At 37.5% G+C, this 23,333-nt stretch overlaps 1 protein-coding gene across 2 annotated transcripts; it reads left to right on the top strand.

Annotated features, from left to right (window-relative positions):
- LOC145780507 (RAC-alpha serine/threonine-protein kinase-like) lies at positions 1 to 19,278 on the top strand. 2 transcript variants are annotated; one of them, XM_082592125.1, is made up of 14 exons: positions 1 to 128; positions 381 to 506; positions 1,721 to 1,838; positions 2,186 to 2,285; positions 3,693 to 3,725; positions 6,331 to 6,462; positions 8,818 to 8,883; positions 9,421 to 9,489; positions 10,097 to 10,219; positions 11,127 to 11,255; positions 14,423 to 14,637; positions 14,966 to 15,053; positions 15,443 to 15,545; positions 15,862 to 19,278. In XM_082592125.1, exons 1-14 carry the CDS (start codon positions 83 to 85, stop codon positions 15,939 to 15,941), a joined length of 1,428 nt encoding a protein of 475 aa, XP_082448251.1. In that variant the 5' UTR covers positions 1 to 82; the 3' UTR covers positions 15,942 to 19,278. The 2 variants fall into 2 exon arrangements, with proteins under 2 accessions (XP_082448251.1, XP_082448252.1); XM_082592126.1 differs by lacking the exon at positions 3,693 to 3,725.
- The last annotated feature ends 4,055 nt before the right edge of the window (positions 19,279 to 23,333 follow it).

The raw sequence follows: 23,333 nt of genomic DNA, 5'->3' as shown, positions 1-23,333 counted from the left end.
GGGTACGGTAGTATAAGTGGAGTATCTTTGCTTATTTTTATAAGTCAGTCATCATTGTTTGTCATAATAAAAAAATCACAAAATGGCTGAGCCTGATATTGTAAAGGAAGGCTGGTTGTTAAAAAGAGGTATGTATATGTCTTGTGTGTTCTACGGTATTTTAATACTTGGCCGATTGTACTTGTCAAGCAATTGTATAATACTTGCATGCTACTATTTGTTCATACCAAGTGGTTGAACAGCTTGAGTTTGTTGGTCTCCATTGTTTCAATATGAAAATGAGTTGTTTTAATAATAGTTTGTTTGAGAATAGTTCGGATGATTTCAAAGGTGCTGTAAAAAATGAAGTTCCTTAATAAATTTATTCCTTTTATTGGCAGGTGAATACATACGAAACTGGAGGAAACGATATTTCATTTTACGCAGAGATGGCTCATTTTTGGGATATAAAGAAAAACCAAGTCATGATAATCATCAAGAACCATTGAATAACTTTAGTGTATTGAGTAGGTCTTTTTTTATATTTTTATGTTGTCTTGTCACAAAATTTGAAGCTGTATCGTTTGATTTTGCTTCAGTGGTGTTTATTTTTTGGTGAGCCATCAGAAAAACAAATCATTTCATTGTCGTTTGTTAACAAAACCTAATCTCGAGCAGTTTAGCAGGATAGTAGCAAAAGAGCTGCGTAACATTGTAACACATGAAAAGTAACAAAGCATTTCTGTACGTTTTTCAATTTTTGCAGTGTTTTTCAAATGAGTGTAGCAGATATACACAGCTGAAGGAACGCTTTCTGTAGAATTATGACTCAAACTCTTAAAAATTTTGATTATGTCAGTGACGTTGCAGGTCAAGATAACAAAAAATAACTGCTTCTACTTTAACAATGTGAAGTCCAATTGTTTTTCTTTTTTGCATATGTTGTTTAATTTTGAGTCCACGTCTATTAGGCGCCGGTCAAATAGGCGCGCACACTGTGGCGTCAGGATATTTAGGTGCGGAGCACTGTGGCACCTGTTCATTTAGGTGCTATTTCCTAGTAAAGTCTGCAGATTGTATCAGCTCAGCTTTGGCAAAAGCTAGTCCGGGTTTTAATGGAAAACTAAGTTACTCTTCACTCAAGCCTACCAACCGCATGAATATAGGCTACGGTGTATTTTTTTTACTGATGTTTAATGTTATTATTTGACTTATATTTATAACTAAAAGTGAACTCAGTCAAGTTCGGAAACTTGAATAATTTATTGATAAAGCTTTCGCCAACGCAAACCTGGACTAACAACAAATAAATGCCAAACACGTTCATTAAAAAAACAATATATTTTTCTGTTCAATATAAGATTTTGTGTGAAAAGCATTGCCGGTTTAAGCAGCTTCACTCACTGAAGTCATGACTAACAACAAATAAATGCACGCGCATTAACAAAACAACATATTTTTCTGTTCAATATAACATTTTGTGAAAAGCGTTGCCCTACCTGCCAAGCTTGTATAATACAATCTGCAGACTTTACTACGAATAGCACCTAAATGAACGACGCCACAGTGCTCCGCACCTAAATATCCAGACACCACAGTGTGCGCGCCTAACTGTCTGCGCCTAAAAGACTTGCTCCCAAACTTTTACCTTCACTTGATTGTGTCCTTTTACATCAAAAACAGTTTTTATTAGAAAAATCTAATTTGTTAATATTATTTACAGTATTTCTTGTCATTGCAGAATCTCAAGTCATGAGAAAAGAACAGCAACGAGAAAATCTATTTGTATTTGTTGTACGTTGCTTACAGTGGACTACCATCATTGAACGAACGTTTACTGCAACTCAGTTTGAGGATAGGTAATTATGTAATACATTATAACTATACTTTTCTGACATACATCAGTGTTTCAAATACAGTCTACTTTTGATGCTTTATTTGTTTAAAAACTTAATTAAATATTGACTGTGCTTACTTTTTTCTTTACTGTACAAATGTACAGGCAGAAGTTTCAGTTTCTTTGCAATTGTCATAAATACATAACATCTTGTAAACATGTTTTCAGCGTAGTTTTGCTGCATGAATGTCCTGTCAATCTTAAAAACGTTTACTTTAAAAAAAAGACATTTTGAAAGTGATTGATCAAAAGACATTTTTTTGTAAATCATAAAAATGAAAGAAAGTAACTGTTATGTCTTCTGATTAGAGAAGAATGGATGCGTGCCATAGAGGGGGTAAGCGACCAGCTACAACATTCACCAGAAGAAAAGAATAATGCAGAAGAGAAGCAAAAATCACACAGAGTGGTGGGTTATTATCTTAAAATAATTGGGAGAGACTAGTGTTGATCATGTAATTTGAAATTAGTTAGATTCATTATTATTTTCCAAAATATTTGAAAGCTTCTGTATTGTAAACTGACATTCACAGTATTCGGTATGTGGTGAAAACTTTCTTTGAATTCACCAAGAATATGTAGCCTAGTGCATTTCTAATTGGTGGTGGTAGATACTAGATATGCTGTAGATTTAAGAATCTTGATTGGATTGTTTCCTTTTCTATATTTTCTGTTGATCTGCGGTGGTGGAAGATTTTCACATTATCTTAAACTTGGTGCATTTTAAGGAATTTTGATCACTGATCAGATTACTCTGGACTACTTCCGTAATCTTGATATGATCTTTCTGAGTAGTGAGTACCGTACAGGCGTACACCAAGCATTTTTCAGTCAATGGCCTGCAATACCATTCCAGCAATCCAAGCTTGACTTTTTCAACTGTATGGATTCAATATTAGGATTCATCTGGATTAAACTGTATAACATTAAGAGCTTCTTAATGTTTTTAGTTTATATTAAAATTAGATTGCAGTGATTGAGTAAAGTTGTCTTACAATTTTCAACTTGATTATTTTCATTAAAAAGGTAATTTTCCACCAACTTACAATGGCTTTGATCATATTTACCTGGGAGCTGGTTCATATCATATAGACCAGAGATGTATCAGTTTAAATTTTACAACTAGAAGTGGTCATCACCGTATCATACAATCTCGTTTAAAAAGATTTGAGTATTTCAGGCCAAGTGATTATCCACTAGATGGCACTTTTTGGCCTATTCTCGAATTCTAATATCAATTATCAAGATCGATCGTCCGAATTAGCTTGGCTCAAAAATTGAGATGTATGCCTTTAACTGCCCGACTAATTTCAATACATGCAAAATCCTTCAGCAGTTTGCAAATTTTCTACTGGGCTACAAGATGGGTAACTTGTTACCACGTCACAGGCTAGTTCAATAGAGTGTTGAAATAAATTTTTCCAAAGAATTTACTGTTGTTTATCTATGTGTTAAGGGGTTGTTGTCACTTCTCTGTGGTTGTTGTTAACAATTCTGGTGCTGTTTCACACCAAGGACACCCCAGCCATATAAATTTGCCATTTTTACATCTTTTCTAAACGTTGCGAGGCGTTGAAGCTTTGTGCAAATGTCAAATTGAGACTGGACTTTTTAGGCTATACTATTTAATAGTATTCTAACGTAAAGCATGATACTGTTTTCATCTATGTTGAATTTTCATTTTATCACGGTATTGAAAGTAATACCTTAACGAACATTAGAAAACCGTATCATGTTTTACATTAGGTACCCAATTACCCAGTGAACAGTTTCTGTAATTTTTATGCTGATTTAATTTTGTTTTATTAAAAATCAGCACAGCTTCATCAAACCCCCAAAGAGCAACAAGGTAAAGCTTTCTGTCATCGATACATTTCTATCAATTTCCTAGCTAACAGAACTCGTCATTTTTACATTGATTCAACGTCTGTGGACGTTCATTTAATGTTAAAAATACACATTTTGTTGCTGGGTTAATTAAAACTTAAATTTGATGTAATTTTTCCAATTTATTTGACTTGACTGCACGGAGTAGAATGTTGAAAAAACAACAACAAATGATTTCATGTGGATTTCGATTCCAGACAACAAAATTCGCCACTTTTACATTGATTCAACGTCTGCAGACGTTGAATCAATGTAACAATGGCGGATTTTGTTTGGGGATTTGTCAGTAACCAATCAGCATGCTCTTCATAAGAACAAAGCTAACAATGCATGCAGTCTGACTTCGACTTTTCATCATTATTGCATTGAAAATCGTTACCATCCAACGTCCGTGTTTTTCATCTTGTTTTTCCTTCAACCCTGAGTGATGTTAATTAAAAGTTCAACCATAACCTTTCCATAATATCATCAGAAGCTTCTTTTTTACAAGTTTCACTTTCTTATTCGGTTACTACTGTAGTTGAATTCAAAATATTTTCCATGAGTGTGAAAAGTACCCGCTTAGCAACTACGCGTAACGCGTAAACGAAAAGTGCTTGGCTCACCATGATACTAGGATCACAGATGAGCACACATTTTAAACTTTGACTCGTTTCAATTATCGTTTGCTTTACATCTAATTTGTGTCCTTTCATGTTTGCCTTGATTTCACATTTGACGCCAAATTTAATAAGGGTTGTTTCGCTTTGTCCTTGTAAGGACTTTTTTTTGCTATGCTTTTTCCGTATATCGGAATGGCCCGTTTCGGTGAGTCCGATTCGGTGAGTCCGATCTCTTAACGGGGGATTTTTCAATTTTTTTTTTTAATTATCGGGTACCGTAGCCTAATTATCATTGCCGTTTTAGAGGTGTGGGGTTAGGGGTTAGAGGTTAGGAACTCACCGAATCGGACTCACCGAATAGTAGCAGACCCTCCGTATATACCGTGTGTGCTTCTTAGAAGAATTAGCGTAGCCTGTTAATTTTGTTAAAGCCGCTGTTTATAAATTACATAACAGAAAACCTTTATAAAGAGTGACATAAAATGGCATGTGATCCTGAGGCGATCCAATTTGATTTTATGCATTCTAGAGGATCTTTTCATGCATCCCAGTCATCTGTTTTTTATTTGCGTTGCAATGGCTGACTTGCATGACACCATATACTAATCACTTAAGCAAGACTTGCAAAACCTTGTTTTGTGCAAGCAATCAGTCTTGTCATCGCATACCAGTGGTTTCACTAGGTCATGTTACCGCTCATACATTCATTTTAGTTGAGTTATGACCGTTTTTCATTAAATCTTTTACTTATGAATACAAAACCAGTGCATACTGCAATACTGCATTCCGAAAAACTGCTGATGTCATTTAATTTGCTTCTTTTACATACTTATTGAGAAGGTTAGCAAGCAATTATTTCTAGAAAACGCTTACAACCATGTAATGCAATAAACTTTCTAAATGCTATAATGAGATTTTAAGTGTTTGGGATCAACCGTATTATGTAAATTGTTTTATATCTATCTCCATTTTTATGAATATCATGATCTTTGATCTGAACTGTATTCTTGTGAAACGTCGACGTTACTTTAGATTTTGAAATTATACTTGAAAGAAAACCACGCTTTATCCTATTGCTACCAACTTAGTTTTTGAACTGGGTATGGGTCATTTTATTGTATAGCTTTGAAATTAAACAGTTAATATATCACTGCTTCTTTTTTAGCTTTGATTCCATTTGAACCATGCATCATGATAAAAATTGAATCAGGCTGTTCACCAGGCATTTAGTTAACATGATATACGTTTTTTCTGGTGCAAACTAAGCTGAACTATCGCAAGATGTATTGTATGAAGTGACAATCTGCTTTTATTCCGACGTTTCGTCAATCAGACACAACTGACTTTTTCAGAGGGCTAGGTCAGGTCGGAATAGCCCGTTTCGGTGAGTCCGATTCGGTGAGTTCCCTATTCGGTGAGAGCCCTATTCGGTGATTTTTTTTTTAAATTATTGGGTACCGTAGCCTAATTATCATTGCTATTTTAGAGGTTAGGGTTACGGGTTAGGGTCTTATTTCAACGTTTAGCAACGTTAAAACGATGTAAAAGCGGCAATTATAATTAGGCTACGGTACCCAATAATTTTCAAAAAAAAAAAATCACCGAATAGGGAACTCTCCGAAAAAGGCTCTCACCGAATCGGACTCACCGAATAGTAGCAGACCCAGGTCACGTAGTGAGCTACTTTGCCATGCTAGATAGGTAGTCTCTACCTGACTTAGCCCCCTGAAGAAGTTAGTCGTGTCTGATTGACGAAACGTCGAAATAAAAGCAGCTTGTTACCTTATACATCTTGCGATAGTTCAGCTTAGTTTGCACCAGAAGAATGCATCATTTAACTATGATGATGTCGCTCTTGGGTCAGCTAAGGTGATTGCGTTGAAGTTCTACCCATGATTGTTTTCCTGAGCAATAACGGGCGTGGTTGAACGAACCAAGATTCAAATGGTGTTTTTCTCTCGACAGACTTTGACAGATTTTGAATTTCTTGAAGTTTTGGGCAAGGGAACATTCGGAAAAGTAATCCTCGTCAAAGAAAAGAAAACAGAAGAGTTTCACGCTATGAAAATACTCAAAAAAGAGGTCATTGTTGCAAAGGTGAGAAGAATCGTAATTAAAGAGTAGATTTGTACTTTTTGTAGTACAGAACTTGAATACAGCAAGAAGGTTTTTGTTGCTCGAAACTGCAATTTTTTTGTTTGTTTAACTTCTCTCTTCAGGAGCTTATCGTTAAAATAAAGTAAACCTAATTGTGGTGAGGTTACCTAGCAACACTTAGGTTTACTTTACTATGAGGACCAGCTCTTGAAGAGAACTCCAGCTTCGCTGTATGAAAAACCTTCTCGCAAGAACCATGATTGGCAGCGAACACATTTGTCCTCAGCAACCAAATCGAGAGAATTCCTTTCAATGTAGCAAAATTTGAATGTATTTCACTACCGTACGGTCTATTCTGTGTATAACTGATGCTAATTACACAGTTGTGATAAGTGGCACACAACAAAGTTTTGAGAAACTTTGGTTCATGTCCGTTCTCGTAATGCGCTGTTCTATTTTCATCCAGACACCAAGCTTCCATGTTACATACTTAATCAAGACACAGATTCAGATTCTGTTTATTCGGTTAGCACTACAGCATGTATACATATACAATACATCAATTAATATGCACAGTAGATACATAAATATTAAATAAATACATTGAATGTGGTGCTGGTACTAGGATGGGGTCTGCTACTATTCGGTGAGTCCAATTCGGTGAGTTCCTAACCTCTAACCCCTAACCCTAAAACGGCAATGATAATTAGGCTACGGTACCCGATAATTTAAAAAAAAATTGAAAAAATCACCGAATAGGGATCGGACTCACCGAAACGGGCCATTCCGCTAGGATGACAGCGAAAGACCACAGAGTCAACGAAGTTAGCTGCCACCCTTATACAAATAAAATAAAAAAACTACGAAAAGAAGAGACAATAACAACAAGAGTAGGCTACAACAAAAAAGTCAAACAACCCACCAAAGTTAGATACCATAACAGGCAGCGAAGTGGTGGTAGACTTTACAAGATAGTAAGTAAAGTTACCACGCAACATAGTTCAGGCTATTTTTGTTGCGAAAGATGGTGATAGAATATTTCAATAAACTAATAGCATGTTTACAGTTCGGTGCCAGAAGATGGGAAAATATTCGCCTTTCGATCTTCGTATGCTCTTGTCTATGTAGCAACAGGAATTTGTTTGCAGCGATTAAAGATGCAGGATTTGTCTCAATTCACTTTGCCTCAGTTGCACTCTCAATAAGTGGTCGGGTTGTTTTTTTTTTCGAAACGACGTTTCTAACCAGCGAATCAGTCATTTTTTCATTTCCAATCTTTCTTTCTTTTTACGTCTGCAAGTGTTGAGTCAATGCAAAAAAGACTGATTTTCTGTCTAGGTTGGTGCCAATTTGTCGAGTTGTTATTAAGGCCGTTCGAAATGACTTTTCTTTTGTCGAAACAAAGTTTTTTTCTACCAAAATCAGTTTGGAATAAAATGAAAATATTCCCAGATTTGCTGTGTCTGGGTTCTTGTTTGGAACTGTTGCAAGCTTAAGTTGTGTGTTTCTTCGAAGAGCGTAACGCAACAAGGTTCGAAGGTTTTACTGCGTTTCGCTTTCGTTTCGAATTGACAACTAAACGAAACACAAACGATGCAAATGTGGCAACTTCACTGGCTAGAAACATCTCTAACTGACTTAAAATGGTTGTCCTTGTTACATCCATAACCTTTGTCTTATTTTTATTATATCATGCCACCTTTTTAACAAGTCACATATTAAGTAACATATGTGAAAATCTTTTACACTGGTTTGGTGATTGCTAAGATTTATAAATTTAATAAATTAAAGCGGTTTTTGTTTGTTTTGGCAATCAATACGATATCTACCGCATATATACTTTACATATACCACAGCTTTACGATCTGTATCTACTGTCCATGTGTGTTTACGTTGAGAGAAAATCCCAGCGCGTCATATTCTAGAATCTAGAACACTTTCGTGTGCTGATGTTGAACCCGTGACGTGACATGTGTGCTTTTTTTTAATTAAACATTTAAAAACTCACTCCTGCGCAGCTGGAGCCACTCGCAATTTTGCTACGTGCTCTAACTTATCCAGGGGTGATTCACTTGGTAAATGGCCTCTCTTATTTCTTGCATCAACAACCAATTTTGTATCAAAAGTAAATCTGCTTGCCTCGCCTTCCACATATATCCCTCCTCCCCTCTCTGGAACACACCTCTAGCTGATGCCTTATTGCCTAACAGCAAAATCCGTCGTTTTTACATTGATTCAACGTCTGCAGACGTTGAACCACATGGTAAATTAAAATAATAAAAATGATAGATTCTGGTGTCTGGGTTGCTGATTGTTGTTGAGCTTATTGCTATTACCATTAATTGTTTTGTGCAGGATGAGGTGACGCATACATTGACGGAGAACCGTGTACTGCAGCAGGCAAAACACCCGTTTTTAACGGTAATTTCAACTGATTTATTGATGAGTATTCGTGCTTGCCAACAAAACGAAATGTGTCGTTGTGACAATGCATTAAACTCCCGTCGAATGTCAATTCCAACAGCAACCAAGACCAGTAAATGTCGTGTCAAAGCTTGATATTTCAATCTTATCTTCAGTATCATTTGCAAAAGAAGTTTGAGCTATTTTCAAAAGAAGTTTGATATTAAGCCAGTCTAACATTTTTCATGTAAATTTATTTACACGTGTTTTTTAACATCTGTCTGTATGTTATTTTTATAAAAAGGTTATTACTAGTTACTCTGATGAAATACCGTTTGTAAATTGAGAGAAACATGTTGTGGACATGTTCAACGTGTTGAGAATCAGGTGGCGCGTGGCTTTTGTTCTCCCACTCAGTCTTTTGCGTTGTATCAACGTCAAAATGACGATTTCGCTGACTGGGTCAACGCATCCATTGTCGGGCAAAAAGAATTGACAAGATGTGTCACCTGTTCGCTCGATTTACCTCGTAACACATTGCCCGTTGTTTTGCAGTCACTGAAATACTCCTTTCAAACCACGGACTACTTGTGTTTTGTGATGGAATATGTTAACGGCGGAGAGGTAAGAACCAGGCAACAAAAAACTGACTTGCTGACTGGGAAGTGGCCTTGAACCTTGTGATTTATTCTACACGAATACTGTACACACTCGGCCAAAAACCAAAGCAAGCAAACGATTTTCTTTTTCCGTTGCTTCAACGTTGAAGCGATGTCAGAATGATGACGTTTGTTGATCGGGTACTTTTATTTGTGGGTCATAAAAAATTATGGTTTACCTTCGTTTTGCGTGTTTTAACGTTGGATAGACAACGGCAGTTTGGTTTCTACCCTTCGTTTGACGTTGTGGAGTTAATCATAGCTATAAACGCTAATTGTCAGGTTCAAGAAGTGTCATTAGACTGATTGCTCAAAAACCACTTGGTTTCAGCTTGCAAAAACCGTTCTTTTCACATTGATTCAATGTCTGCAGACGTTGAATCAATGTAAAAAGGATAGATTTTGCTAGCTGGATCAACGCGTGAGAAGCCACTCGTTTAGACGGTCGGAAATTGTATGGTCTTGAAACGTTTTATTTTAACATGGAGATTGGAGAAGTATTGCAGAAACACAATCTCATACTACATTTTGCATTTACCACCCTAGAAATGTAAATCACATTCGTTTTTCAGATCTTCTTCCATTTGTCAAGAGATCGCGTATTTTCCGAAGACCGGTCCCGTTTTTACGGAGCGGAGATTGTGCTGGCATTGGACTACCTCCATAAGCAAGAGATCATATACAGAGACCTCAAAGTTAGTCGTCTGGAAATTGTAAAATAACGTCTATCTACCACCAACAGTGGAAAACCACATCACTTTTGTGTTTCGAAAATGTCTTTTTGCTATTGAATCAAATAGTTTGTGTATCAAGCTAACGCTATTGTTTTTCTTTACATTGCCACAGTGTTTGTAGTCGTTGATTTAATGTAAGAGACCGGTTTTGTTGTCGCGTTTGCGATGAATCGCGGCGTCGAATTTGACTCATCAAAAAGCTGATTCATAAAATTGTCAAAAACGTGCAAACGCGTTTATGCGCACTTCGAAAACTGCTTTAATACTAATCAATTGTGATGAATAACATTGTTTTTGCCAAAACTCGTGCTGGACAAGAAAGGCTTGTTTTTTGTCAACAGTTCATGCTTTTAATTAGACAAGAAATGTTGGCGATGTGGTTGCATAGATCAGCCTTTTCTTGTGAATTTCAGCACGAGAAAAATCGTGTTTGCTGAAGCCTAGCCCATCTAGCCCCTCCCATTTTCTTCAGTTCATATCTCGGCACAATCTTTTCTAAGGAGCTCGAACAATTTTTTTAATTTTTGCCAGCACCTTTAAATGCCTTTATGCTCATTCTTGCCAAGTTTAACAATGAGAATCTGTTAAAAACTTGTTACGGTCTTGTAAAATGTCTACGGTCATTAAAAGACAGCAAAAAAACTGGCCTTCCTATATCCTAGACTTGTAAAATTAGTTGCGATTGTAAAAAGTGACGTGTTTGTTGTTTGTGTCATTAATTCTTATTACATGATTGCGTGAGTAATTGGCCAGTGTCATCAGCACTTGTTGACTTTCAACCGTGCCCGCTTTCGTCAAGACTTGACCTTTGTTGACCTTTTGTTCTTAAGCTGATTATGAAGCTGCCGGTCTATTGATGTTTTAACAGTTGGAGAATTTACTGTTGGACAGCGAAGGCCACATAAAAATTACCGACTTTGGCTTGTGTAAGGAAGAGATCCGTTTCGGATCAACCACCAAGACCTTTTGTGGAACTCCGGAATATCTTGCTCCTGAGGTAAATCACTCGCTTGAAATGTTGTTCGAAGTTAATTAGTATTTTTTTAAACTGTCACAGGAATCACTTGAAACGTCCCAATTTAATCTTAAAAAAACACGAATCCAGTCTGAGCAGGTTTGAAGCGGTTTGGCATTGATCGTGCAACGTCATTTTAAAATTTTTAATTTTGATTCAAATTTACTGGGGTTAAATTGAATCAAAAATAAGATACCTCATGCACAACTTTTGTGACAACATATTCTTACATTTGCTTTTAAACTGCAAAGCAGATTTGTCTGTGGCCGTTTCATTGAAAAAAGGTGAAATTAAAATTTTGTCAGTTGGGGTGGCCGGAAAAATTTAATATAACTGAGTGACTGGCTTTTCAAATGACTGCGGGGAAATGCTGGCTTGTTCAGCTTTAGTTTGTATTCGAATTGAACAGATCGATCACTTTGGTATGGAATTAAGTACACCAACACCATAATGAGATTTATATAGCAGCACATGGATGGTAAACCACATGCTCATATAACTAGACGCTACATGTGGCGATAGAAAACGAAAAGCCATTTCAACAAATTTGTTCTAATGTTTAATGAAACAGGTTTTACGCGAATTTTAATTTCATTTGATCCGCAAATGTATGCAAATTTGTTGTAGATACAACTTTACGCCAAGTTTTCATTTGGAACTGTTTAGCTTGTACACTTGTTTACGAGCCATTTCACATTTAGCCACTCAAAGTCCACCGCCCGAGTTATTTGGCACAGGGATTTACTATATCAGTTCATGCGTGCTATCTGTCAACACGACTTTCTTTCAGACATTTGTTTTTCAGTTTGTTTACTACTTTAGCATTTTTGACATCACAGTTTCAGAATCGTTTTTTTGCCAACCTCATATATCGAATAAACACAAAAAGAACTAAAATCTTCCAAACATTCATCGAGGGCTGGTTGGCCCTGCTTGTTTCTTTCCAGCCAGCAAAAGCTGCCGTTCTTACATCGTTCCAACGTCGCGTTACGTTGAAACCACGGAAAGATCCAACTTTGAAGGCTGGATTGTTTCGGTCGAAATCTTTCCGGTTTGGATGTGGAGCTTTGTTGTTTACTGTTTTCAGAGCGCTACGTGTTGCTCTGACGCTGGTGCATACGTTGGCCAGGGTTATCTGTTGGTCACCTCGTTTTGTCTAAACCGACATCAGTTTATGGTTATCAAATACTGCTTTGGTCAACACTAGCCATCGCCAAAAGCGAACATTTTCTTGGTTAGTTGAAAAGATTTTGAAGTTTGAGTTTTGTTTTGCTGAGATGAACACACCTTTTAACCAGACAGCAAAATCTGTCATTTTTACATTGATTCAACGTATGCAGACGTTGAATCAATGTAAAAATGACAGATTTTGCTGCCTGGGTAGTTTTTGTGGGCTCAAGGTGGCGAAGATTAAACCATTTTGCGTAGAATTAAAGTATTTAATTTTCACTAGAAAAACAATTAAAACTTTGTATTTTACTTGCGCAGCCAAGCGTTTTGTTGCGTTCATTTGAGAGAAAAGAGATTTTAATTTTACCAACGTCGCAGCCTCGTCTCAAACCAGATAACCAGCCGGTATAAGTTTTGATTATAACGTTGTTTCGAAGCATGTCGACGTTGAAATGATACAAAAATAAAAGAAATTTTTTGACATCGCTTAACTGAACAGTGAACACTCGTACAACTTTCTTTTTGAAATTGCTGAAAAAGTTAACTTTAATTATGTGAAATTTTTCTTGTCGCCTGTAGTTGCTAATTATTCAACGCACCATTTTCCTGACTTATTCTCACTGTTACATCTCAAGAAAATACACAATTACTGATATTTTGAATGTCTTTGTACCTGCCCACACAATAAAATCCGTCATTTTTACAGTGATTCAACCGTCTCAATTTAAAAATGACGGATTTTGCTGTCTGGGAGCCGTTTAGGAATCGAACCCAGGTCTACAAGAAGCTGCTACAAAGGCCACTAAACCACACCGGATATGTTGCGTCGCTTTGCATATAATGACTTGCAGACACAATAACAACATGAGCAATAGCCACACTATCCCGGTAGCTAAAGGGCAACTGTTGCCAGCTGGATTGTCACTCCCGGAAATACGGCCGTACTTTTGTTTTCTCATTTCATGTTCTCTCTCTTCCGAAAAACACCAACAAGCATCACTTTTCAACCCATCGCAGCATGACGTGGTTTGATAAATGAAAATGTGGGAATCTGGTTTCCGTAATTTCAACTCTACGTTTCAAGCGTGACACACATTAGTGTTAGATTGCAATGAGCAAGAAATTGTCACCGCACTGTAGGATTTGACGATTAGTTGTGACGTATGAAGTAAGCCACTATTTCATTGGTTATTGCTTGTCATACAAAAGACTGGTGATAAATCCACTCCAACAAACATCTTGAAATGGCGATAGACTTCGCTAATACCGTTTTTTTTTTAATTACGCAGCACTGTATCAAATTTTAAGCTTTTGAATTTAAAACAATATATGAGCAAAAAGATAAGTCTTTGAACGTTCGTTCTCTACGTTGCTCAGACTCCTAGCTCAAACTATATTGGAGTAATCGTTTGTAGCCTTTTCATTGGTACAAACCCGTTTCAACAACATATTAGAGCTATGGACTCCTAGCCTTCTTTCCCTTGGCCTGTCTATGAGTTAAAATTTTGCAATGTTGCTCTCAAACGTATGGCATGGTGCTTTTTATCAAATGAATTCATTTTGCAAACCACATAACTTTTCACAATCCCCTGGTTGGAAACCATTTATAGAGAAAAAAGATTTCACGAGCTGATCAACTAGCTGAAGCTTTTTGAGTTTTTCGTTTTCCAATGTATGCAGAATTGCAAAGACATAGCAAAATTTTTCAATTTCACATTGTTGCAACATTTGACTGCGTTAAAGCAATGTAACTTTGATTTTGCTCGCTAAGTGAGCTCTGTTGCCTTCAACCCCTCTTAATCGAACCACATCTGAATCAAGCCAATGATCCCCATATAGCGTGTGGCCTCATAAAAGTGGAACAAAATCTTCAGAAAAGTTAATTTCGGAGCATCGAAAAGCCCGAACAAACCGGATATTCTGATTAAACGTTATCCGATTAAGCGGTTATCACCGGATTCACCAAATAATGCTTTCAGGTGTTAGAAGACAATGACTACGGCCGCTCTGTTGACTGGTGGGGTCTCGGGGTGGTGATGTATGAGATGATGTGCGGAAGACTGCCTTTCTATGACAGAGACCATGACGTTCTGTTTGAGCTCATCTTAATGGACGAGATACGTTTCCCTCAAGGCTTGTCGAAGGAAGGCCGCAATGTGCTCTCCGATTTATTAAACAAAGATCCGCTTAGAAGGTGCGACAATGGGCTTCTCTATCTACAACTAAGCGTTAGCTATACGGTAGTGTCTTTAGTTTGACTTCCCAGTTGAACAAGCAAAAAGATAAACGCAAGTTGATAACTATGTTAATAGGCTAGTGGATAAATAGACAAAACTGTTCTGGTGGAGACGTTCCATTCGACTTATTAAGTATGGCTACTGACAGATCTTCTTGCTTATGAGCGAATTCAGGTAACACCCTCAGTTTATTGTAGCCAGAGTTTTGTTTCCACGTTCAGCCTTCAAGGTTCACATTTCCTGCCTAATCTTCAAAATTCATTGAAAGTTCTGTCCTCTCCGCAGGTTGGGAAGTTCATTGGCGGACGCACAGGAAGTAATGTCACACAAGTTCTTCAGCTCTGTCGTCTGGCAGGACGTGTATGACAAAAAGGTTAGCCTATGTTGCCATATGCATAAATACACGTTTTTCGTCTGTAGTCGCCGATAAAAAGCAGCCCATGCAAATTTTTTTTCTGGTTGTACTCGTTATAACAATGACTTTTTATTCAATAGTGTCTTTATGCTCGTTTGAAGCTCTACTTAGTTTTCTTCACTCATTATCGTTCTGGTCTTTCGTATGTTGTGCCTTGTACTTTGTGTCTCGGACACGTTTTTTTCGTTCGGTCTGACGGTGTATTCTTTGACCATTCAAAGGTGTTCCGTATTTTCTTCGAGTGCACGGAAAGGCTTCTAGAGAACAGCTAATCTTGGGTTAAGCTTACTGTAATCAATTCAGAATAACATGAAAAAAAATAGTCTGATCAAGATATGTTTTATCAGATTCCTCCGCCGTTCAAGCCGCAAGTCGCATCAATAACCGACACGCGGTACTTTGACAAGGAGTTTACTGCCCAGCCGGTTCAACTAACCCCGCCCGACCAGTGTAAGTTGATGCGACACTTTGTCGTTGTTGCGGTTACCTTATTTGCGATGGGTTTCGAATGCTGCTCTTTTACTTCGATTTGACGCCTGGAAACGTTGAATAAACGCCGAAAGGATCAATTTTGCTTGCAATTTGAGAGCCGTTAGAAATATTGGATAGAACAACTATTTTAACTGCAACGTGTCGTAACAATTTCGAGCACGCCACACGTATAATCATATGGCATTTGATTATACGTGCGGCGTGCTGGGCACCTAACTTGACACCACTTGGTAAAATCGAGTTTGAAAATTTTGACAATTTCTTAATTATTTAGCATCTTCCATCGAGGATAACACCAAGCCCCACTTCCAATCCTTCTCCTATTCCTCCAGCGGAAGCCACCTCCGAAGATAAACCTCCAATGGAAGTCCTCCATAAAATCTACCATTCATTTGTTGCTGATCTCTCACCAAAACTGCTCCTGATTTTTTTTTGGTTATGGTTGAGTTTCCTTTTCTTACAACCTGCCCTCTCCCCATCTGCTGGCTAGTGGCGGTGACAAAGCCCCAGACAGCAAAATCCGTCATTTTTACATTAATTCAACGTCTGCAGACGTTGAATCAATGTAAAAATTGACCTATTTTGCTGTCTAAGTTAGGACTTTGCACCCGCCGGGGTTCGCAATAATTTATTTCAAACGCTTGTCGTCCTTTATTATTTATTAAATTGTTGTGGCGTTTTATACCAAGTCGACTTTGCGCATTTTTTGTTTGTCGTATGTCGATGATGTAATGTGTTTGTAAACATTGTCGACAACTAATCCAAATGTTTTTTTTTTGCATTGATTCAACGCTTCCAGACGTTGAATCAATGCAGACGTTGAATCAGTGTAAAAAAGGACGAATTACGCTGTGAAACAAACGATTTGAAAAAGTTGCCAACATTTTTTCTGATTCAATTTCAACAGCCTCTGATTGGTGATCAATGAACCATGGCCGTGAATAACTAAATTTGGAAACAATCACATTGATTGGCCTAACCACCAAATTTCTATCGTGGACTTTCTGATTTCTTCGTGCACAACTTCCGTTTATTCTGTACGTATTGTACCGGGCAGGCCAATTGAAATGAGGCTATTGCTTTATTTCATATACTGAGCAATATTCTCTCCAGTTTTGAGAGACTTGGTGGAGTTGTAATCAAGCTTCTGATCTCGAGGTAGCCTGCTTCACGATTTCAAGTCAGTCAGAGCAAACATTTCAGTCATGCAGCTTTTTCTATCAAAACTTAAATCCATTACTTCATATTGAGCTTGCTGCTTGAACACGTTATTCAATACCTTAGCTGCATTTGCCAAAACATTTCTATTGAAAACTGGTTGGTTTTTGGTGAAGTGACCTTTTGCAATTGAAAATCATAATTTAAACGTCAATTAACGTAAGACGTGGTCTTTGATGTGCTTTGGAAGATGTGCTTGGTTCAGAAAGCACTCGCATATTTGTATCTTTCGTTAATGTTCTTTTATTCGCTTCGGATTGTCCGAGCCCGAATACTGCATGGGATTGGCTTTAAGCAAAAGGACGAAGCGAAAAGATCTTTCAGTAACATTAAGCTCGAAAATTCCTGAAGCTTTTCGAGTTTCGTATTTTATTCTTTCATCCTTCACAAAATTCTCCACTGAACGCTTAGACAGTCCCAGACAAAAAAAATCCGTTATTTTTACATTGATTGAACGTCTGCAGACGTCGAATCATTATGAAAATGACGGATTTTGTTATCAGGGTCCTAAACCCAATTTTGCACCATACCCAACTTAAAAATCCTCTTTTTGTATTGATGCAACATCATCGGGCGTTAAATCAATACTGTACAAGTGGAGGTTTTGCGATGATTTGTCAATTCTTTCAAGAATTTGACACTGGATCTGTTTCAATGTGAGTACTGAGTATGTTGAATTACCGTTAAAATGATTTAGTTTTATAGCCTCTTTCGCACAACTGAACCGCAAATCGCGTAATATATACAATTATACATATAATATCTGTTTATGTATTGTATTCACTCGCAGTGTTCGTACTCTTCTATTAGTTCCAGTTTTCCACTTAACCGAAGTCAAGAGGGCACACACATACGGGTGACCATGCATTGCTTATTGATAAATTTTTGAAACGATGAATGTACTAAAATGACATTTTATATTTGTATGAATGATTTGCCTGGGTGGGTGGAGCATAGTTACTAGTTAGCCAAAAATGCTGGTTCTACATCGTATCAACGTCTAACGACGTATCGAAGTATGGTGTATGGAGACAAATATTTATTATTTTCTCACCAACCATCTACGAAGGGTGAAAAACTAAGTAACTGAATTAAACATTGACAGATGAATAATAAATTACAAGTGAAAAATGCTAAACTTTTACATATCTGTACGGTTGTGTTTTAATCTGTAAATCGTTGCCACGTGTATTCTTACAACTTTGAGTTTCGTCATGTTCCAACCCAAAACCAACGTTACTTTTGCTCTATGAGATGTAAAAACTATTACTTCCGTTTTTTAGCATGTTTATTTAAGGTTTGTTTTTGGATCCAAATGCAATTTAGTTGTATTTATGTACGAAAGCCATTTCTGATATCGATTTAACACCAAAAAGCTGTGCTGACATTGTCTACGCCCATTCAATCAGATCTGTGATTGTAATGGAAGTTCTGTTTTAATCCTATCAAAGAAACGTTAGAGTAGTAGGTTACTTCAATTTCGTCACATGTCAAAGTTTCAATCTGCCTATTACTGCTTGATTATTGTAATGCTGAATGTGCAGTCATTTGTTATAAGACTTTTAGGTAGAGCAATGGAAGCAAATCGTTGTCGATGGCCCAGACAGTAAAGCTGGCCTGTTTAGATTGTTTCAAGGTCTGCAGACATTGAAACAATGTAAACTAGGCTACCTTGGTACTCAATTCATCAGCTGCCGTGTATCTGCTTTTTTGAGGCATAAATCAAGATTGTTTTTGCAGTGCGTAAAGAGCTTTCATATCTGTGCAATACGGATTTAGTTGAGATGAAGTGAAAACTATCTTGAACTATTGCAAGTTCAGTATCTTCCACAAACGAAACTATCTGCATTGATTTTCTGTTTGTTTCATTTTTAAGCCTCGATCCTTATTTGCAATTATGGCTATTTTAAAGCACGGTTCCTTCAAAGCTGCTTCTATTATGTTTTCAACACTGTCAAAGAAGCTAGTGTTTTTGCTGATTATGTTATGTCCAAATGTTTGATGTTAAAGTGGGATTCGATTGTGATCAAGTATATGTAAAGTCTCGGTGAGAAGCATTGGCACCAGCTGCAAGTAAACTTAAAAGAATCAGCAGTTCGTGGAAAGAATTCTTGGCTTCGTTTAACGTATTTTGTGCATTTTCAAAAGATCGCTGCAAATTAACATCTTGTGAATTGGAATATAGCTAGAGCTCTGCAAACCAGGCATTTGAGTGTAATATTACTTTACAGTTTGCAAAACTGGACAATTTGTGATTTTCTAATCATCGCGTGCCGCATGGGTCATTGTATTCATGATCTTGGGTGTTTTAAACTCATGGTCTGGATTATTATTACCGGTAACCAATGTGTATTGTGTATGCTCAGACTGATACGTTGTATTTTCGTTCGTTGACGTTGATATTATTTTTCTTTATCCCATTCTTCGTTGTTTCGCTGCTGTAATGATTCGAAATAGAAGACAACACAAAGTAAAGAGCATATTTTGTTTGTGGTGTGACGAGAATGTAGCATTCAATTCGGAAACTGTATTCATCTGGGAAGTAAAACGATTGGAACGCCTGAGGTTGTAGGTAAGCTCATGAAATTTTCGATTCTTGCTCTTTAACACTATAAGGGACTCCAAAACCAGCTACCGTTGAAAAAATGGTTGTTGGACTACTCAGCAATTGCATTTCAGCTACTGCCAAGTCAATAATGAGATTTACGTGCTCACGCCGGACTTGCTTGGTCTTCGCTTGCCAAACTGACTTGTGACATGCTAAGTTATGGCCTGCTCAGTTGTTACTTACTCAGTTTCATAATTTACCAACTTCAGCTACTTGTTCCTGGGCCCAGGAATGGAACGAGCTGCCACATATCCCTCCCCAGTTTTCAGTTATACCAGCACTCTCCATCCCTCCTGGAGCAGACCTCTCAAGAAAGGCATGGGTCACATTGAACAGGATCAGATGTGACGTTGGCTGCACTGGAGCTAATCTATTTAGGTGGGGGTTGCATAATACGCCGATATGTGTCTGCGGAGCGGTAGAACCAACAATGCAACACATACTCCACGAATGCCCCATCTTACGGCCCCCAAGTGGAATCATTGGTATTCGCAAACTGGACCCAACTACCGTATCATGGCTGCACGATGAGGCATTGCCAATCTAAGCTACTACGAGTCAAACGAGAGAAGAAGAAGCTACTTGTTGAAGTGTTTGTTGTCTGAAATGTTGTCAGTTGTCGCTTGCTCACTTCACAACTGCTGACTTAAACAGAAGACTCTGAAAAATTACATTTTTTGATAAACTTTTGTCGATAGTTATTTCATGCGGTTGTGAAAGTATGTTATGTGAGAGCAGTAGCCAATCCTAGTTTGTCTAACCACGAGGTTCTCAACTGTTTAAAGCTTCTTTTTGAAAAACTTCTTCATTTGCTGTTGCTAGGAAACGTCTGCGTCACGTGACCTCAAAGTAGGTTGACTGCACTTTGACTTGAAATGCAGAACCTTGCACTTTTCAACCCTGTTGTTTGCATCACAAAAAAGACCCCAGTTTGAGAACCACTAAGTAAGACTCTGGCGCAAAAATTGTGCCATTAAATGAGATAGTTTTGCATCTATTCGATGCGTTTTTGTTTTGTTAACCACATTTTCTCCTAATAAAGCAAGTAACTCGTTAACGACTATGTTCATGCTGTGCTGCAAAATTTACACCATGTGGAATTCGAGTTCGGAGTTTCTTTATTTATTGTGAGATTGGTGTGTCCAATGCTATCCAGCCGAGCTACGCTGCAGAGCTTCCACATTCTCCCTGGCTCTCCGGTCACGAGGCACTCCACAACTACATCACCAGATCGGCGACAAAGAACTCATCAAATCAAGAAAGCCCTTTTTTGCTCAAGTCCAATCCTAACAGGAGCATAACACTACTGCTTCATCTTGGATCATCAACGCCTGGAAAGAGGAGTCGACACACTCCTCTAGACTTCACTCCTTTGTCCCCGACGCCTTCAAGAAAGCTACGGGCGTTGGACGCTTCGGTTCCTTGATGCACAGGTGGGGTCTATCAGCATCTGTGGCATGCAACTGTGGTGCAGAGGAACAGACTTCAGACCATAAACTTTACCACTGCCCGATTTTAACTCCACAAAGAGCAGTTGGTCTATCCACGCTGGAGGACGCTACCATTAAGTGGCTGCTCAAAGAATGCATAAACATTTGACCCGGAAGAAATGTAGTCTAAAAACAACTTCGCAAATGAAAAAAGAAAGAGGTGTCTCTTATGCTTAAATCTTTTTTATAACATAGCCTACTTGATAACTTTGGTAACAGATGTGATCGTTGTAGGGCGTTCAAACTATAGGCCTACCTCCCGAGATCAATGGCGGAGGTGCTCATTGGCCAGGGGCTCTATCCACGTTCAGAATTCGGGGGGTGATTTTTAGAGAGTGGGCTAAAATCGTCTTAAAACCACTCCAATAAGTGTGGGGGGGTGATCACCCCCTCTTGGATACAGCCCATGCCATTGGCTATACCGGACATATATCCAAAGGCAGCAAAATACAGGTTCATCATAGAAGTTGAAATGGAGATAGAAAGCCGAGTTGTGTACCAGATTTCGAACATTGTTTTGAGTTTAACTTGAGAGAATCTTGTTTTTCCTCGTTCTTGCAAAACAAAACAAACAAACAAGAGGCTTTAAACCACGACAATTGAAAACTGCCAATCTAACCTCACTCTCCACAAAAACTTTCAGAGATGCTGATTACAGTTAGGCCGGAAATTTGCTCGTACTAGGATTAGGGAAACTAGGATGTGGTCTTAACATTTTTTTCCGGTTCTGAGTTTCGTTTTTGCTGTTACCTCATTATGAGTAAACTATCCAACAAGCCAGGTTTACAGAAATTTTATATTCTTTACTGAAGTCTCCAATAATGCAAAAAAATTAATTAGTGAGAAAATGTATTGGGATTATTTTGAATTCAAGCAAAACAGCAATAGGGCAAATTTAACAATTTTTAACAGAATGCACTTTGTACTGTCGTATTTTGCAGCTCATAATTGTACAACGATTCATGTAAAAATTTTCTGTAAAAGGGACAGACTGTGGCTCTTGGTTTACTGGCAAAGTGGTTATACTTACTTAGTGAGTACTGTTAAGTGTTAGCCTGTGGAGGAAGCGAAGGAGGTTTACATATATTTGTTTTGTGAATAAGACAATAATAACAATCAGGAAACATACAAGTAAACTTAAATTGAAAATACTTTTAGGCTCATCAAATCATCTGTTTTCTGATGATCAATACCGTACCGTACTGATTTTGATGAAGCCAAAGTTAAAATACTTTTAAAATCTTGCTATGCCTGTGTTGGAATGATTATTTTGGTGCACAAAAACAGCAATGCATACGAATTTACAGCATCAGTCATGCAAAAAATATATAGAAACAAGACAGTGCACCAGAAAACCTAGAAAAAACGCAAGGTTAGTGAGCTGAGTCCCCCTTAGGCCAGCTAAAATACCGGTATCGTTCTATCAGTTTCTAAACATCTAGTTTTTCTAATTATGCAGTAAGTATTGGCTCTTCCTTCATCCCTCTGTAGACTATCTTATACCTCAGACCAATTTTTGACAGAAATGATCTGCAAATTGATGTTTTTGTAGATCATTTAAGAAAGCGTGTTTCAAAATCTCAGTTTTCATATATACCGGTATATAACTATATATATATATACCTAACTTCTTTCATCTTCCAGACCAACTGCCTGACCCAGGATGAAGGGATAACACACAGCTTACTGGATATTTAAATCTGTGTACAGGATAATGTAGTTGTGGTCTTTCACAAAAATAATTTTTTTTTTTTCTAAAATGTAAAGATCTGGTGAAAGTGTTTGTCACAGTGGTGTGACTTATCGGGCTTGTTTAATGTTTATAGCCCACTGAAATGGCCTTATATTATACGGTACGGTATCTATCTTATATGAAAGTAAGAAAGCCACTATATATAGTGACCATACATAGCAAAATAGTTGAAAAGCTGGTGTCATTTGCTATCATTTTTTGGAGCTTGTAGGTGTTATGTCGCCCGTGGTTTTATGAAAGAAATACAAGAGAGACTTGGCCGAATATCGAGCGTGGGCGGCTTAAAACCTACTAGTGCCCATTTTTCACATACATGGTGCTAGGCTATTGGGAGTTGCTTAATGTTTACTTTTCTAAGATTAATTATTTTGATAGCCTTTTGTTGTGTTTGTAGATTTAAAGAAGAAAAGGTGATGTAATTTTATGGCTTAGCCTATGCTCAAAAAGAACACAAGCTGGTTTTGTTAAGGTTATTATTGAATACAAACTTCCTTATGATTTGTAGATTTAAATTTTTATTTTTTTTAGTTTCGATAGTTTAGATCAGTCCTGGCGATAGTTTAAATCAGTCCTAAAAAATATCAAAGAATGTTTGCATTTTATGACATTTGTCAATCAAAATATTCAGAAGCCATCAGTGAGAGTAATTGCATGTTTTATATTTCTGTTGCAGCAGC

This window comes from Aplidium turbinatum, chromosome 12 (assembly GCF_918807975.1).
Source record: "Aplidium turbinatum chromosome 12, kaAplTurb1.1, whole genome shotgun sequence".
Taxonomy (NCBI): Eukaryota; Metazoa; Chordata; class Ascidiacea; order Aplousobranchia; family Polyclinidae; genus Aplidium; species Aplidium turbinatum.
Note: the sequence above shows the minus strand (reverse complement) of the source record. Positions and strands in the feature narration are given on the sequence as shown.

Bases quoted from the DNA above. Each gene is read 5' to 3' on its own strand.
- LOC145780507 (XM_082592125.1), top strand. From the start codon at position 83: ATGGCTGAGCCTGATATTGTAAAGGAAGGCTGGTTGTTAAAAAGAG. The intron at 10,220-11,126 runs GTTAGTCGTCTG...ATGTTTTAACAG, and splicing joins TCATATACAGAGACCTCAAA to TTGGAGAATTTACTGTTGGA. The intron at 11,256-14,422 runs GTAAATCACTCG...TAATGCTTTCAG, and splicing joins CGGAATATCTTGCTCCTGAG to GTGTTAGAAGACAATGACTA.